At 31.7% G+C, this 19,577-nt stretch overlaps 1 protein-coding gene across 5 annotated transcripts in view; it reads right to left on the bottom strand.

The window, feature by feature from the left end:
• Window positions 1-3,369: 3,369 nt before the first annotated feature.
• The window catches only part of LOC134724772 (uncharacterized), a 44,504-nt gene continuing 28,296 nt past the window's right edge, over window positions 3,370-19,577 (bottom strand). Inside the window, exons 5-12 of one of the 5 annotated variants that reach the window (XM_063588006.1) lie at window positions 19,382-19,513; window positions 18,674-18,850; window positions 15,692-15,793; window positions 13,706-13,783; window positions 8,437-8,505; window positions 6,887-6,952; window positions 6,330-6,408; window positions 3,370-4,272 (exon numbers count right to left, since the gene is read on the bottom strand). In XM_063588006.1, coding sequence (XP_063444076.1) covers window positions 3,861-4,272; window positions 6,330-6,408; window positions 6,887-6,952; window positions 8,437-8,505; window positions 13,706-13,783; window positions 15,692-15,793; window positions 18,674-18,850; window positions 19,382-19,513 — 1,115 coding nt within the window. In that variant the 3' untranslated portion in view covers window positions 3,370-3,860. The remainder of the gene's footprint in view (window positions 4,273-6,329; window positions 6,409-6,886; window positions 6,953-8,436; window positions 8,506-13,705; window positions 13,784-15,691; window positions 15,794-18,673; window positions 18,851-19,381; window positions 19,514-19,577) is intronic. The other 4 variants (XM_063588007.1, XM_063588008.1, XM_063588009.1 and 1 more) reach the window with 4 other exon arrangements.

The following is a 19,577-nucleotide window of genomic DNA, read 5'->3' as shown; positions in this document are numbered from 1 at the left end:
CAATAGGTTTCACATTTTTTTCTTTACTAATCTGTTATATAATAACTTATTTGACAAAAAAGAAATGTCAATATAATTACCACTTATTGACACACATTGTCTTTTGACATTGATTATACTTGTTGAATTCTCTGATCTAAGACATTGTAACCAATCTTTTGGAATTGCTTTTTTTTTTTTTTTTTTAGAGATGTCAACTCAGCTATCCAGTTGGTTTTATTTTAATTTTTTGCAAAATTATATCTTGTGAAATTTCACCATTTTCATTTAAAATATCATTTATATGAATTAAGTTACCTTTTATCCAATTTTTGAAAAAAGACATTTGTTATCAAATTTAATGTATTTATTCCCCAAAATAATTTGTTTTCTGATTTCGTCAAGCTTATGTTCACGCATAGGAACTGAAAATATCGCTGACACACACTGGTCAAATGTATTGGAGAAAGAATTTAGGTTATCTAGTCTATAAATTGTATCCAACGTTTTGATCCATGGACAATCATGGCTAAAAATAAAACTTAGGGGAAAACACAAACATGTGGCACCCGTATTATTGTTCATGTTAATACACACCCGGTAAATAGTGTAATTTCTTAGGTCACCTTCGTGAAAAGGGAAGGGGATATAAAGAAAACATTCAATATCACCTTATTATTCATAACAGTCAACGAACTCGTGATGGCGTCTGTAAAATTTACGAAGTGATGATTTCAACTTCATCATTTGGAACTCTTGGTTTAATAGCTTTCGTGTGAACAGTCACCATCTTTCAAGGAAATCATGATAGGGAATACACTTCGTACAATCATTCCATTAATCTTATTAAAAACCAATCTCTCATCGCTCACTTTTTCTGATATGTAACGTCTAAATTATCCTTAATGTTACCAGTTTAAAAATGATGTCCGATGACCATGTCCGGGCCGCCCTGGCTAAAAGTAGAATATTGGGGTAAAATGTATTTTTTTTACTTATATCTCTAAAACTTAAGCATTTAGAGCAAATCTTACATGGGGAAAAATTGTTCATCGGGTGAAGATCTATATGTGCTGAACTTTTCACGCATCAGACAACCCGTTGATGGGTTGCTGCCCCTGAATTGGTAATTTTAAGGAAATTTTACAGTTTTTGGTTATTATCTTGAACATTATAATAGATGGAGATAAACTGTAAATATCAAAATTTGTTCAGCAAAGTAAAGTTGTCAATTGACCTCATAATGAGTGAATGCCCTTTCAAGACTTTTACAAAAATCTTCTTCACTGAGACTGTAGGGCCAATTTAATCCTAGTTGACGAAATTGTATCCGATGACCCTGACCATCAACGTTGATGGCCACAATGGCTAAAAATAGGACATGGTGGTAAAATGAAGATTTTGACTGATACCTCTGACCTAAAGCATTTAGAGCCAATCTGACATGGGGTACACATGTTCATCAGGTGAATATATCTGTGCTTTCACAAAAATCTTGCAGTCTCAAACTGTTTGGTCCAATTTATCCAAATTTGACCTAAATCAGCCTAAATGTATCTATTTTGAAACCACAAAGTGACCAATGAGTCAAGATCTACTAACAATTCAAACTTTGACGATACAGTTATGAAGACTTACTCTTTATTGGAGTGGTTGCCCTTTAATGATGATTTTGTTTATCCTCTTTTGTGTTTTAAGCAAAGTTAAAGAAGTTAAAAAGAAACTAAACTGGCTTTATGATAAGTATATACAAGTTCATCTAAACTGATTTTTTTGTCATGAATCATTTTGTTGTCTTCAGTTTAGGAGAGTTTCTAATGTTGAATATGTACATAGACCAAGATGAGCGGCACATGCACTTAAGAGCCTCTAGATTTTCAAGCAATCACTTACCGATGAAAATGAGGTCAAAGCCAATGGACATATAAAAACTGGAAACTTTGTAACATAAGGTATCGGCATACAAGATATGTAGAACGCAGGTCTTCTACTCTGTGTATTTAGCTTGATTCAAAGAGTTTACGCCGCCGCTGCCACCGGATAAATAAATATTAGTCTCGTTTTCTGCGACTTTCGAAAATCAAAATGTAAAAGTAGTATATCAACAACAAACAATGGTGGACTAATCTTGTAACCAAGTGCATAGTTAGCTGTCTCTTAACTATTTTTCTAAATTAATCAACATTTCTCATCGAAAATGTGAACCCTTGGGTGGGACAATCTTATCATGCATTGCTATGATAAAAGAATGTTATAATCTCACAGGAAAGTTTAATGTAGATGAGCTAAAACATTGAGGTATTCAGATTATTTTTTCACTATTCTATTAGTTATTAAAAAATTAATCATAACCTCTGTCTATACCAACATTTGGTTATGGAAAAAACGTTTCTCAAATAATATCGGATATGTTCCTTGCGTCGTAACTACAACCCCCTTCCCCTTCATAAATGTGACCTTTCGAATTGGACTATTTACCGGATTAAATATCACATACATTGTTAGCAACACGACGGGTGCCACATGTGGAGCAGGATCTGCTTATCCTTTCGGAACACCTGAGATCACACCTAGCTTTGGTCGGGTTCGTGTTGTGTCATGTGTACTATTGTTTGTCTGTTTGTCTTTTTCATTTTTAGCCATGGAGTTGTCAGTTTGTTTTAGATTTATGAGTTTGACTGTCCCTTTGGTATCTTTCGTCCCTCTTTTGAAGATAACGCTACTTATATAGCTTAGTCAAATTTATGACCAATTCATGATGCCTAGTAAAAGCTTGTGTATATCATACTTATCTGAAAGCTTTTTTTTAAAACTATCAAAACATAAAATTAAGATTTTGAAAAATACCTTGAGAAGTGAATGTACTGATATTTCCACTAAATTTACACCATTCGATTGAATCAAGAACGCAATGTTAAATGGAATATTTGTCATCCAGTCAAGTACATATATGTATGTTAATATGTGTTTATATAGATCAAAACGTTTGGTTTCTTGTTTGAATGGTTTTACACTGGTAATTTTGGGGACCCTTTATAGTTTGCTATTCGGTGTGAGCCAAGTTCCGTGTTGAATAATACCGTACCTTGGCCTTTAATGGTTTACTTTTATGAATTGTTACTTAGATGGAGAGTTGTTACACTGACCTTAAATGGCTTTGTCAGTCTATTGTAGGTCGAGAAGAGTAAAAACACAGTAAAGCCCTTGTCTTTTCAACTTGGTTGTTTCTTCACATGTTAAAGATCAGTATTAATCTTAAAGTGCATGTTGTGCGCCCAGTGATTATATATTCCACATGCCTTCAAGATACATTCAAAAGACAAAAAAAACCCACCAAAAACTAATTTCTGTGAGATCACAATGAAGCCATTTTAATCATTTGATCTTGCAAGATATGATATTTATTTTCATCCAGTTAACATCATAATTTCACAGAAAATAACAATGAAACAGTTTTTTTCACAATTTTCTATATACATTTTCAAAATTGTGAAATCTATATGCTATAGTAAAAAATAAATAAAAAAAATTTGAAATGTATAAAATAATAAAGAAAGTAAAAAGAAAATATTTATGGGGTGCATTTGCATAAAATGAACTAAACATATACAGTACACCTTTTCATTTGTTCCCGGTCTCTGCCAACATGTACATCTCCTTTAATTAATACTTATTGCCATTTATATATCTTCTATAAAATAAAAAGATTTATCTTACACATATCAGTTAAAAAGATTAAAAGAGGAATGATTTATAAAGCTTTAAAGCCGTATGAACTTAAATGAAGAATAGACATCTCCATTGTTCATGCAGGAATGTGGTTCTTTTGAAATCGTACACGGTCAACCAAGAAGACCAGGCAACCGTAATGCTAGTTCACATCATTTTGCATTGATTACATTGTACGTGTCTGACTCTGGTCTGTTTGGTGTTACTGTGTCATTTAATGTGTTGTAAACATCACTTGCTGCTCCTCCACGATCATACAGGTCATCATCGTCTTTTGTTGTCTGTTTTCCATTCCCTGTAAACACGTGGTATTCATCATCTCCCGTTACATCATATATTGATGAATCTTGTGGTTTCATCTCGATCATTTTTTCTGAGTCTCCCAAATGATTATAGATTCCTTCTTCTGTAACGTTTACTAATTTCAAATTTTCTTCTGGAATTGTATTCTCGACTACTAATTTCCTACTTTCTTCTGGAACGGTATTCTTGATTGGTTCTGAGTAAGTTTCAGGCTCTGCATGATCAACAGCTGTATTTAAGTTCCTGTGGTTGGATTTTTTCCTGTTTGAAATAAAAAGTAGTTTAATAAAAAGCGGTTCGATTAAAAATCCACACGTGGCACCAAGAACAAATCCAGTCTCTTAAACCCAACGAAAAAAGAACAAGAAATATACAACGCAAAAGCAATGTTTTAAATAGTTTGAAAGTAAGCGAATATACTTTGATCCAAAATACGGATTATGGTAAAATGTCTTGCGAGTTTATTTTCTATTTTCTTATGTTGAGAAAGTGCTTGGCATGTGTTTCGCGCAGCTTATAATGTTACGTTTAGCTGTATTAAAATATAAATATATAAAGATCGCGACAGAATCAAATCTTGAATTAAAAAAAAAATATATATTCAATGCATTCGTGGAATAAACGATTGTCCTAGAGGCATGATTCTTTTTATTAGCTGTTCGTGGCTTTCTTATTGTCAGTAACTGTGAGTACTCTCAGATCAGAACTTAGTGTCTTTTTATTGTTAGTTTAAACATATTTATTTATAGTGGATTGGGAAACAAGTTTTGCAACTTATATTAATCCCTTTCCACTTTGCGGGTGCGAGTGCTGCCTTGAAGCGGATTAGCCTACTCTTTTTCGAAATCTACAAGGGTGTCTTTTACGTGCAAGAGATATGGCTCTCTCTTAACACGGGTCAGCCATTTATCGTCCCCTTCCGACGGACTATCGTTTTATTGTAGGGATATACAAGGCCACGTCCACTTTGTGTTTTTGTTATATGTACTTCTATTTGTATCCTTCCGATGAGTTAAGTATTTTTCAACCGATTTTTTATAGTTCGTTCTTATTTAGTACTGTTACACCACTGTCCTAGGTTAGGGGGATGATTGGTATTCCACTAACATGTTTAACCCCGCCACATTCTGTATGTATGTGACTGTTCCAAGTCAAGAGCCTCTAATAAAATGGTTGTTGTTTGATAATGTGTTATATATACATGCTCTTCGTTTATTTTTTGTACACTAAAGAGGGACGAAAGATACCAAATGGACAGTCAAACCCATAATTCTTAAAACAAACTGACAACGCGATGGCTAAAAATGAAGCTCTTAGTTTTCTCTTTGAATTATTTTATAATTGTCATTTCGGAGCCTTTTATAGCTTACTATGCGGTATTGACCTTTGTTAATTGTTGAAGAAGGTAGGGTTACTTATAAATGTTAATTATTGTGCCAAATGTTCTCTTGTTGAGTGTTTTCTCATTGCAACATCTTCTTTTTTATATCTTTGGTATTGAATTTTGTATAGAAAAATAATAATTCACGGGCTTCTTACAAAAACGCGGTGTATCCGTTGTGTTGAATTTTTTTATTACACATCAACTAGTATATCGAAATGTGCAGTTCTATGCTTTGTTAACTGAAAGTTGCAAGATCTTTGTACATTTGTGAAGACTTCAGCGAGATGTGGAGAATCATTAAACGCGCCTTTATGTAGAAATCGCGTATCTCCTTTGACATATTTAACCCAGGTTTTATGCACCATTTTCTTCATGCATATACCAAGTCAGGAATATGACAGTTGTTTCCGTTCGTTTGAAGTATTTGAATTTGATTTTGCCATTTGAATTGGGGGCTTTCAGTGTTGATTTTTCCTTTATGGTCAGTATTTTTTAATATTTAATTTTTAAATTCCTATATTATTTTTCATTTGAATATCAGAAGACACAATAGAATGAATATTGATTAAAAATATAACGAGTTAACGACAAAAAATGTGAAACCTTTCACATGCAATGTATTGATGTATAAGGGTTTAGATTGACAGGATCTTATTTATCACAATGTTTGGGAATTTTTGTTTATTAAGATCTAAAATTTCGTGTTATCCAACTGTTTTGATTCAATCAGCGCTGATGAGTCTTATTGAGATAAAATATACGCCTGGCATACAAAATTATCATTTTTTTTTTATCTTAAAGAGAGTAAATGAATTAAGATAAGTAATGCACAAATAATGCATGATTATTCATGGCAATGCATCATTATTTGATGACACATAAACGGGTCGTTCGGATTTATATCATTGGTAAAAATTTATGTGCTAATGTTTACCTTCTCTGAATGATACACACAACTATTACAACAATCACAATTGCTACAAATCCTCCAACGCTCCCAGCAACTAATGGAACTAAAAAAAAAGAGATTATATTGTCAAAACAGGGCTAAGATTCTGTTGTTTCGTTGTTTTTCTCTAGTAGTTGATGAGTTTCCCTCGGTTTTAGCTTGTACACCGGATTTTTTTTTTTTATCTCAATCGATTTATGACTTTCGAACAGCGGTTTACTACTATACATGATTTAATAGATATATGTTTTTAAAAAAAGGTATGAAAACCATTATGGTAAAAAGCATAGGTCATCACATGTAAATCTTTAAATTATTATAATTTATTTCGATTTCGTAACAAATCAATTCCTTTGTTCTAAACATTTTTTACATTTTTTTTCAAAATCAATTAGTAGAAATGTTACATCATCAAAATCACTTAGTTAGTCTTCGATTTATGAATTTGAATGTTCCTCTCGTATATGTAGCCCCTCTTTTGTCACAGAGTATGAAAGAAAAAAACAAGAAATATTTAAAGCGCTACGAAATTAAAGCCTTACTGAAATCTGTTTTATCCTCATCTGAACCAGACTCTGCGTTTACAGGACTCCTTATTGTTATACGACCTTAAAATATATTACAAATACTTTAAGCCTTTGGTATCCAAATAAATAATTTACATTGATATATGTCTAGTCCTTTTTACCGTAGAAATCGTTACCTTATCGTTAAATAGTTGAATAAGGTCATCTGGTTATCTTGTTGCTTTGCAAACATAAACTTTGTTCAAGTTTGTAAAATTTAAAAAGACGATATTATTATAAAAAAAATAAACATAGCACATGATGGGCGTTTTATTCGCTAAAAGATGCAAGTAAAAAGTTACGTATGATATTGTGAAATTATCAATATTATGTAAGATAAACTAGCATTTGATATTTTTTTGTAAGTTACTTTACTTTGTATATATTAAAACTAGTATGTATAGAATATTTCGATTTAAAATTATAAACTAAAATATGCGCGTGCTACTGAGTAATGCACTTCTGATGTTTGAGAATATAAAGCAGCTTGAATTTGTTTTTCCTGCAAATACTATGTCACCAAAAAACTAGATAATTCATCAAAAGCAAATTCTTTCGATCAACATTAACCGAATGAAATATATAGCTTCTTTTATTATACGTTATGGATTTATGATGAATTCAAAAGAAATTGTGCAAATGATAAAGTTATCAAATTAAATAAAATATTTGTTGTGTCGATGAAGACAATAAAAATATCAATTTATCATTGGAAATAGATCAATTATAGAAAAAAAGTGTTTTATCTTTTTACTTTAAAAATACTGGAGGATCTATAGTCGCCGTCACGTAGAATTGGCACCATGATATTTGTCAAAATTTTCTTAAATATCGATCGCGTTTACTCGAGATCATGTTTTTCAATTAACGGAATAAATATCCAATCCAAATATATACTACTGTCCTACCTTTTATTTTGTTTGCACTGTATAATCCTGACCTTCACATTTTTCAAGATTGTTTTCATTGTAAAACCGCCATCTTGGTTTCTATGAGGATCCCTTACTACATAACATTCGTTACTCTCCGGTTATATCATTGTCATTGATGATACGATTTCCCGCGCTTTTTACATAAAGATGACGCACAGCTCCGAGAGACACAAGAAAATTGAGAGCACGTGGACTCGACGGCAACACTTCCGGTAATAACAATGTCGGATTCCACCATACAAAATAATCCTGGATTTTGTGAAGGTCAGGATTATACTGTGCAAACACAATAAAAGGTAGGACAGTAGTATATATTTGGATTGGTTTTTTATTCCGCTATTTGAAAAACATGATCTCGAGAAAACGCGATCGATATTTAAGAAAATTTTGACAAAAATCATGGTGCCAATTTTACGTGACGGCGACTATACAATGATGTACAGAAAAGCGTCATACTCATGCATAGACTTAAACAAATTTCATCATTTTATGTTAAATTTATTGAAATACTTCAGTTTGAGAATTCGTTACAGAGAATAAGAGTAGAACAAAAGTAAAAAAAAAAAATTAAACCTAAAAAAAATACATATTTACCAAACTGTTTTGTGTTTTGTTCAACTGAATCTGACTTTGTGTGAAATGAACTTCCGTACGTTGTACGACCTTAATATATGAAAAAATATGTAAGTCCTTCCATCGAAGTGAAGTCATTAATTAATCAATAAAAAGCATTAAAAGTCTTTTCACCTACATCGTACTTTTAAAGATTGAAAAACGAAGAATTTCCTCTAGTTAACCACTGCATTGCAGTTTAGACAGGAGAACTGACTCATTATCTTATTTGTAAATCTATTAGGAAACATGTCTCATTCGTATGTAAAGGTTAGTAAAGTTCTCTGCTTTCATTTGTTGTTTTGCAAACATAAACTATTATTCAAGTCTATAAGATTTCACAAAATGTTATGAAGTTATGAAAAATATAGATACAACACATGAAGGTAGTTTCGGGTACTAAACGATGCAAGTAAAAACATTATGTATTATATTTGGTTATTATTGATATCAACATTATGTAAAATAAATCTAATATAATACGACAATATTGTCAGTTGCTTTACCTGTTGGGAATTAAATAGTATACAAAGAATAGTTCCATCTAAAATATCAAACCAAAATGCACACATGCAACCGATTTAGGCGATTCATATTTATGAGAATTGATGTGAACAGATATACAAATCAGAAGATGGGGATCGATTGCCAATGAGACAATTCTCCACAAGAGACCAAAATGACAGACATTAACATCGATAGGTCACCATACAGCCTTCAACAATGGTTATACCGTATAGTGAGCTTTAAATATCAAAAATGTCAAACGTAAAACATTTCAAACGAAAAAGCCAACGACCTGAATTATGTACAAGATATGAACGAAAAACAAAAACTAGAGGCTCTAAAGAGCCATAGTTGCTCACCCTGGTATATGTGCATACTAAAAAAGGACATTCTAAAACATTGTAGACAAGAATAGATTTTTTTTACAGAAATCTGTTTTGTTGATCTTTTAGTGCTGATCATTAAGCCAGGTGAGTTAAACTCTTCTTTAGTTTTTGCATAAAGCACAAACGAGGATAAAAAAAATCAAAATTTAATGATCTTTCGTCCAATTTGTCTTCATTGTACATTTTGTTTTGCTAGTAATTTTCTTATAGCTAAGGTTGTATTTGTCTATAACAGTTTTAAGGTATAAGTCAAAAACACAAAAAAATCGTCAAAATCATCATGTAAGGGCAATAACTCATATATTTTTGTAAGGAGTCGATTAACGATTTCGGCATTGTTGACCTATTTGTAGAACTTGTTCTGCTGATCATCTCTTTAAAATGCTTTTCAAATTAATAGACAAAACTTGTATTTAACCCCCTTTGTTCTATTTTTGGCAATGTTGGCAATCTTGGTTGGCAGACAAGGTCATCAGAATATTTTTAAAAAAATGCTACATTAATGATTGTTGCCAAGTATTCAGTTTCAGAGGAGATGAATTTCAAACAAAAAAATACCAAAAAAAATACGAAAAATTGTTAAATATCGACTATAACGGGCAAAAGCTCCGTAAAACGGTCAATTGACAAATTTGGTAATTGACTTATTTGTAAATCTTTCTTTGTATATTTATCTATAATAATATTCTACATAATAACACAAAAAGCTAAATTTTCTTAAAATTACTAATTCAGGGGCTGCCATCATATCATAAAGAAGGCCCATTCTAAGCAGATTGGGACAAACGGATAGAGAAAGGGATTATTATATACCTCCAATACTTTTATGAAATATGTACCAATCTATGATTCTATCCATTCAATAATACGTCTAGTTATTTTCATATCCTTTAATTTCTTTTTTGAAGTATTTCTTGTAAACGAGACAATAATATATATAACAATATTATAGAAATAGATCCCAAAAGAAAAAAATGGTTTTATCTGTGTTCCTGACAAACGCTTGAGGTTCTAAATGATGTTCATCTTATATAGAAGTAAAGACCTTCATCGACAATTTATTCAATGCAAGAATTCATATTAGAAATTCTTATATTACTGTCAAAGTTATCGTAAAAACTTAGAAAGGGACGAACAATCCCAGAGGGACAGTTACAGACAAATAATGGTACACAAGACACAACATAGAAAACTCAAGACTTAGCAACGCTAACTCAACAAAAAACTGGGGCTGATGTCAGGTGCTTCGGAAGGTTGCATGCATTGCTGTTAAAAAAACTTTGAACGAAATAATCACCGTAACTCAAACAAATTAATATCAAATACTCATGAAAAAGCCTCATACTCATGCATAGACGTAATGAAATTTCGTTATTTTATGTTTTATTTGTTCGAAAGTTTTGTACAAAAAATAAAAGTAGAACAAAAGTAAAAATAAAGCAGAATAAATTAAAGCTTTACCGAACATTTTTGTGTTATCCTCAACTAAATCAGACATTGTGTTTGTTGAACTCTCATAAGTTCTACGACCTTGAAATATATAACAAACTCTGCAAGCCTTTGTTATTCAGTTAAGATTGAAAGTGAAAGTATTCTTTTTTGGGACAATGAGTGAATGAATTTATCGTGAAAGCAATGCATTTAGTTACATCAACACAATCGTGTGTTGTATCTTATATACCTTATCGTGACATTTTGTGTATTTCGATTCACTTGGTAGGTAATACATGTCTTTGCAAGATCTTGTTTCGTGTGAAGTTAATGCATCCTTCGGCTGGAGATTTTTTTTATGAAATAAATTGCATTGATGAGAAATGAGTTTAATAGTCTTAAAAAAAACCCAACTTAACTCAATCCACCATTATCTACATAAGAAAATGCCTTTACCAAGTCAGCAATATGACAGTTGTTATCTATTCAATTGATGTGTTTGAGCTCTTGATTTTGACATTTGGTTAGGAACTTTCCGTTTTGAATTTTCCTCGGAATTCAGTATTTTTGTGATTTAACTTTTTAAGCATTTTTGACGATGTGTAAGATTATTCTCGGTTTTTGATAGTATTTATAAAGAAATGAATTTAATATGAGAAAAACTTTCCTGCGTATTTCAATTTTGTTATTAATAAGACATTCAGTTCACCAATATTGCTAATTATTAAAATAGTTCTTCAGGTTGGCTTTGCTGCATTGATATAAACATCAAAGATATATACCTAGGATGTATATTAACATTACGCAATGTATCTATTACGAAAATGGAAGTCAAGGGTATAGTTACCACAAATTATTTAAAATCCATATTAAATTTTTTCATATATACAACGATTAAGTTTGAAATTATGGCTGGACCTTACAAAAAATACTCCAAACTGTAAAGATTATCCTTTTTTAACGGTGATGTTCTTGTCGAGTCCGTAAATTTAGATATGATTTATGTAAGCGTAATGATCTTTTCGTCCTCACTCTAGTCTATGTGCTCTTTACCTTGTCGTTGCCATTTTATTTCATTCGTCAACGACGTCATATTAAACGGAGATAAATCGTGTTAAAATCGAGAGGGGCTATTTTTCAATGTCGAATAAAAGAGCGATAATCACACATTATTGATTTTAAGGATTATTGCATAAAATTATACCCAAATAGTTCATATTGATCATTTATGAGTCGTCCTGCAGTCGTGTTTATCCCCAGTCGTTTTTTGCGGTTATCTTAAGTCATTCGTTTATAAAGGTGTTTTCATGTTCATCCTGTAGTATGTACCCCGAACAGTCGCATTGGGTCTCGATCAGTTATAATAGCCTTTGGCTAAGTCTCGAACTAATGCAGTATTCTTCTCCTGAATGCGACTGCACTTGGAATATATACATGATCACGGATCAATACGAAAACACTCATTTAATAACGCTATCGTACATTTACGGTCTTACAATCTGTTCATACTTATATTTAAGCATTGCTAAAGATCATGATCTCCTCTAAACATGTTAAATCCCGCTTTATTTGTGTGTGTTACTTTCCCATATCAGGAGCCTTTAATTCACTGGTTCTCGTTTGTTACTATATATAAATTCGTTTTTCGGTTATACATTTTACAAGATTCACTTATCATTCTTATGGCGCAATAAAACATTAAATATCATAAAACACCAAAAAGGTCACAGTTTTGTTCGTAAAGGGGCTTATTGCAAAAACCTGAACGCTAACTAAATCAGTTCTGCTAATATACATAACATTCTCCAAACCTTAAAAGTCCATTTTGAAAATTTTGTCAAACTATGCTGATTTTGTGTAATTTATAAACAATAAAAGCTTTAGACTTTAGAGGAAAATGCCAAATGATGTATTTTTGTTTTAACAGTATTGTCACAAGTATTTTAATTTGAAATATGTAGTACTGTGGTCTTATGTATGAAAAAACCCACATCAAAATCTAAGGGCAAATTCTAGCCCTTCGTGAACATCATTTGGCCATTAATTTTGTTTTTCATATATTATTTCGAGGCATTTTACAGCTTGCTACTCATGCAAAGGGTTTTATTCGTTGTTGAAAGCATCTCGATGACGTATAATTACTTACTAAAAACAAACGTAATTTGGGTGATAACTGTATTGTATTATAAGCTCCGACGGTATCAATTGGTGATTTGATGATCGCAAATATGGTTTACTCGCGACGCGTTAGCGTATCCAGTAAACGGATATTTGCAATCATCAAATCACTAATTGATGCCGTCGGAGCTTAACATGCAATATTGTTGTCTTCATTCTAATGAAAATCATAAAAAAACAACGTTAAAAGACTTATTTAAAATCTGTCATATGTCCTATGCGCTTGTGCGTACATTTTTATAGCATCAATTGTGAATTGATGTCATAAAAATTAGAGATGTTATCAAATCAAAATGAACGTTACAAACGATGTTGCATTACAATTAGTTTTGGTGCAGATTTCTCTTACCACATTTTTAAAATTTTTTTTGTAAGGTAGTATAACGAATTTCTATTGCAACAGACCATACACAGTTCTAAGGCAATTTAAATAGTCGTTGAAAACGGAGTTTGAACGTCAAGATATCCTGCATTTTCATATTTCCGAGCTATTAGTTTGCATGGTGTAACTTCCCTTAAAAAAGACTACACCAACGAAGAAAAAGAGGTACTTTCATATGACACCTTTTCCTTTATCCTTATCATTTTGACTTGAAGGTATATCTCCGGTGGTGCTTATTTTGGTTAGGCGTGAAGGTCCTATGTACTGTTTCACTTTTCGAATTGATAACATTATTTTCTTTCAATTTACAGATGATGAATATTGCTATCAGTTGCCGACAACGGTATACTGCTTACTATAAACAAACCTGTTGAACTGTAAGACTGAGTTGATGGTGTTGTGAAAGCCTCATCATTCTTACTGCTAGACGTGTGATGTTGCTTAGCTGTAAGATATATTTGACGTATATAATCAGATATTAAAGAACCAAAGTAAACCTCTATGGCTATTTTGACTTTGAAATAGAGTATTTTGCTACCTTTATAATTATGACATTCAACATCTGTTCCAATTTAAATAAATCGTAAATGTGGGTAGCACCTGTACCATTTAAAATGTGACAATGTCACTATGTTGTGGACTAATGAGTATGACTAATATTCCTTTGGTATCCTCTGCCTATCTTTTTAACGTATTTTTTGTTAACGAACAAATTCAGCAAATCATGCATTTATCAACTGTATGTTTTATTTTGTAAAAAAAAAACCATGAATGCCCCACTCGCACTATCATTTTCTATTTTCAGTGGACCGTGAAATTGGGGTAAACATTCTAATTTGGCATTAAAATTAAAAAGATCCTATCATAGGGAACATGTATAATAAGTTTGAAGTCGATTGGACTTCAACTTCATCAAAAACTACCTTGACCAAAAACTTTAACCTGAAGCGGGACAGACGGACGAACAGACGGACGGACGGACGGACGGACGAACGGACGCACATACCAGAAAACATAATGCTCCTCTACTATCGTAGGTCGGGTATAATTACAACTTTAAATTGTTTTGTATTGTATTAGTTTATGAAATAGTTATTGAGGAAGAAAGTTTTTGTACAATTATACCTTAATGGGTTGATTGTTGACTGCTCTACATCCAGTGGCAAATATTTCATTCATGTTCAAAACAGGAATAAGTATAAATGCTTGGTGATGCTAAAGAGGTCGACTGGGATAGCGGTCGGGGAAATTTGGACTGCTACTGGAACGTGAGGATATACTTGATAGGAACAGAAACTTTTCCTCGCCAGTGGTCACCTCAAAGAGTTGTTACAAGGGTTCCTAACGGACAGAGAGCTTGGAACTTTCATCATGCGTGGCATTTGATTTAACGTCCAAATTTGACCGAAAAGGCTCCACTCACCGAGAGTGGCCATATTAATATTCCTTTTTTGAGTAAATTATTATATTCGTTTGGTAAGTACTAATGATATAACAAGTTTTTTTTGTTTAATCGTACAAACCTGAATAAATATAAATGTAGAATATCATGCAATTTTGACCGATTAAAATTTTAAAAATATATTTATTTTAATAATGAAGTTTTTTTCTGACCAAATATTACCGTCAACGTCATTGTCAAGAAATTTAACCGTTACGTCATGAAGTTACCCCCATTTCGACCTTAATGAAAACTATGTGTAATTTCTAAACGAATTCTAGTCTATTACTTAAAAGTCTAGCCGATGACGGAAACGATATCCGGACGCCTTTGCTATGGTTTTCTCCCAAAACACAAACGGAATAATCATAAGCAAGGATGACAAATCTGACTATGCATGGTACCTAAAGGAAACAAAGGCATGATGATTTATTCATTGTGGAACAAAGAGAAGCGTCACATAAAATGAGATCTTCTCGTTTAATGGTATAGATTATACATGTGTTTTTTCACAATTTAATTCTATTCAGATACAGATTACAAGTGCTTTGTGTCGGAGGTTTATCTATTTGATAATAGATTAAACGAATGGCAATTCTGCATACATCAAATACAAATCCCCCGACGTCATGATATAGCTTTTGAATTGAATAAATTCCAATATATTTATAATTAAAATATAGATCATTTCATATCTAAATTTTAAGACCGAACGGATAAACTCAATCGTTTGACCTTTCAATTTTTCCTTTGGATAATGGGCTTTTTGTTTTTGAATTTTCCTTTGAGTTCTCTAAATTTGTTATTTTACTTTTATTTCACAACTTGATATAAAAGATTTACAAATAGAGGCCTACATGTTGCAACTTTTCTGTTGTAACTAACATACACAAAAGTTAAAAAAGTACTTACAACATAATGAATACAATGAAGTGCTGCAATTTTCAGTCTCAAAACTGGAACCGGATTCAGTTATTACTAACTTCAGACACAAAGCATCTGTCGGTAAGGTATCTAAAATTTTGTATCAAAAAGATTATTTATAGAATTATCCATTACAATTTGTTAAAAATTAGAATGTTTGTGGTCCTTCAATGATACCATTATTTTATAACTAAGTTGTATGAATCAATTGATAGATACAAAGGTAAATGTCGGATTTACTTGAATTACTGAAACGTATCATACTCTTTTAATAAGTATACTTGGCAGTTATCATAAACAATACTAAAACACAGTAAATTGATATGCATCTGTCAAGCAAAGGCTGGCTTTAGGTGATTTCAATAATTCACGAATTTTGAAATATTGAAAAATGTACTACTATTATAATGTTATATCAAACTCATTAAGATATTTTGTTCAAGATATTAAGTCGATGATTTTCTCATATACCTTGGGCAAATGAAGTAAAAACGTAATTCTTCATCTATAAAATATACGTACGAAGTCGAAAGATATTTATTTATGTCAGATAATTTACCAAGAGTAAAGAGAAATCAAACTATTCAAAACTTCAATTAAAAAATTGTCAAAAGGAATGTTATAAAAATGCAGAATGTGTCTATGGGTCACAGATGCCCCAGCTCGTAAATATGCATGAGTCAACGTCCACATTTAGATGCAAGATTCACGTTATTTTGACAGTTTTCTTGTGACTATAAACATGGTGTTAAAGATTAAATACATTCGGCCGAGGCAAACTACAACAAGAGAAGGAACATCACAGATTAAGAATATTTATGTTTACCGAGGGACATAACTCTAGGATAATAACACAACTTAATTCCAAACTTGGTGTTTTGTGTATAAGTTTTATAACATTTAGTTGAGACAAGCTGAAGAAGGAGAACAGAAACGAAAAAAACTGCATTTTTTATATTCATAGAATCATAACTCATAAACGGTATAATGTGATGTTTCTGGATTTCAAACTTGATCTTGGTTTTATTGTAATTGGCATTATGTATTAATCTTATCGCTTTCGGTTGAGGCCAACTTCATTCGTTTGCCCAAAATAATATATCTTTCATTGGAATATATGTAACATTCATGCACATTCCATGCAAATATGTGAGGTTATCAAATATTTTCCAAATCCAGCATAATATGTATATTTACAAATATGCTAGGATTTCCATCGATTTTAATAGGTGAATCTTTATTTAATATAAGATTTTACTGGAATAAATATTCTGAAATACATTTTCTTTGCTATTTTATATTGTTGTTTTTAATAAAATAATTTCATTCTATTTAGATGAACGTTACAACTTTTCATTTATAAAAGGAAATTACTCAATAAGAGATAAAGTAATGCCACTCAATTTCAAACTTGATCTGTGTATTGTAGAAATAAGCATTGTGGATAGGTTTTATAAAATTTGATTGAGCAAACTAAAGTTAGAGAACGGAAACCAATTGCGGAAAGGACTTACGGATGGACGAACAAGGATAGCACTTTATGCCCCGACGCCTAGCAGCGAGGGCATAGAAATAAGATAAGTTATATTATTGAGCAGACCGTTTCGTCCCCGAGGGTATCACCAGCCCAGTAGTCAGCACTTCGGTGTTGACATGAATATCAATTATATGGTCATTTTTATAAATTTTCTGTTTACAAAACTTTGAATTTTTCGAAAAACTAAGGATTTTCTTACCCCAGGAGTAGATTAGCTTAGCCGTATTTGGCACAACGTTTCGGAAATTTGGGTCCTCAATGCTCTTCAACTTTGTATTTATTTGGCTTTTTAACTATTTTGATCTGAGCGTCACTGATGAGTCTTATGTAGACGAAACGCGCGTCTGGCGTATAAAATTATAATCCTGGTACTTTTGATAACTATAAGAACAAATTCGTGAAAAAAGATGATTGAATAAATATGAAACCATCGATAACTTGCATTATATGTATTCCTCTTTCTAGCAAATGACATTAATAACAAAATAAGGTTAAATATATGATATTGTGTCTTTCCTAATTGCAGCCTAAAGTAGGAAATCAACTCATCATAGATACACAGACTCATCAGTGACCCTCGAATCAAAAAAAGGAAAACAGGTAAAAAAAGTACGATGTTGAAGAGCACTGCAGACCGAAATTGCTAAAAGTTTTATCAAATACAGCTTATGTAATCTATTCCTGAGGTAGAAAACCCTTAGTATTTCATTAATTCAAAGTTTTGTAAACAATTAATATATAAATATGACCATATCAATGATAATTCATGTCAGCACAAAAGTGCTGACTACTGGCATGGGCTGGTGATATCGTCGGGAATTAAAACTCCACCAGCAGTGGCATCAACCCAGATGTTGTAAATAAATTCAAATACCAGAATTACATTTTGTATTAATGCCAGACGTGCATTTCGTCTAAAAAAGACTCATCAGTGACGCTCGTTTCCAAAAAAGAAAAAGGCCAAATAAAGTACGAAGTTGAAGAGCATATAAGATAAAAATTCCTTTAAGTGTTGACAAATACAGCTAACTTAAAGGTAATCTATTCCTGAGGAAACAAAATCTACATGGATATTTAACAAGAAAAAATAGTTTATAAGAAGTAACATCTCACTTATAACACTATATAATAAAATATACAAAGAAATAAGGGAATATAAGGAATATTGATCAAAAACAGATATACTCCCAGTGAAAACCTTAATGTATGTTATAAGCGTAAAACATATTATGAAACTTAAAATCAAATTCAACAGGTCACGTTCATTAAAGCAAGACTAAGTACGAACGAAACTATTCAGTATTGTGTCTAACTCTGATGCAAACATGGGTAAAATGTATCTTATAATTCAGTGTGAATAGGACATTGTAAATTTTGACCTTATTCCCATATGCATATGTTGCTATAGTAACAAAGGCCAAAAATGTTAATACCATTTGCCCACACAATTTGATCTACGATATGATCCCCACTCCAGAAATTATGTCCTTGTAAACATGTAGGCGTAGTGCTAGTGTGTAACCGAAGATGCAAACCCTGTTCCTGGCAACTTTCTTGAGCAGTGTTCCATGATACAGTTTCATAATGACAGGTTTCAGGATAAGTTTGAGCTAAAAAAAAAAAAAAATGTATAATGAAAACATGCCTTTTGTTACACACTATCAATGAAATTAGCTCGCAATATTTATAAATGACAAAAATGAGACAAGAACGTATTTTTGGGACGACACAATATAAATGATATATGTCGTTATGGCAAAATAAGTCTTCTCTTTTATGAAAATATATATATTCCGTTTAATAACCAGATATTTTTGAACTTCTAATAACCACTATCTTTTTTTCCATAAAACGTGACTCTTTTATAAAGTGTTGTATGGTTCTGGAATGCGGTCTTTGATTAAAGAATTACACACCAAAGCATTGCATATTGTATCATTTTTCAAAGCTCCGAAAAATTTTGCATTCTTTTTTAAAAGTTCAATGATATTTATTTCTTATTAGTTGATGCACATATGTACCTATGCATATTTATGGAATGTAAGATTGTCTCTTATGGACACAAAAATAATTATGAATACTACTGAAATAGACAGAATACACCATAGGCTTTTTATAATACATAATAAAATTTAACGTACTAGATTTATCAAATCTTTCGCAGATATAATTCTGTTCGGCAGTACAAGTTGTGTAAATAAATTTGTAAATTCTCTTCTCGTCCAAAATCGTCTTTGTACAAGTGTCTCCAAACCCCACTTTTGAAATGCGTCCTAAAAAATAATAACTTAACATAATATAAAATGTGACATTGAACACTGATGGTTAGGAAATCAT

Source organism: Mytilus trossulus, chromosome 7 (genome assembly GCF_036588685.1).
Source record: "Mytilus trossulus isolate FHL-02 chromosome 7, PNRI_Mtr1.1.1.hap1, whole genome shotgun sequence".
Classification (NCBI taxonomy): Eukaryota; Metazoa; Mollusca; class Bivalvia; order Mytilida; family Mytilidae; genus Mytilus; species Mytilus trossulus.
This window is presented reverse-complemented; position numbering and strand designations above follow the sequence as displayed.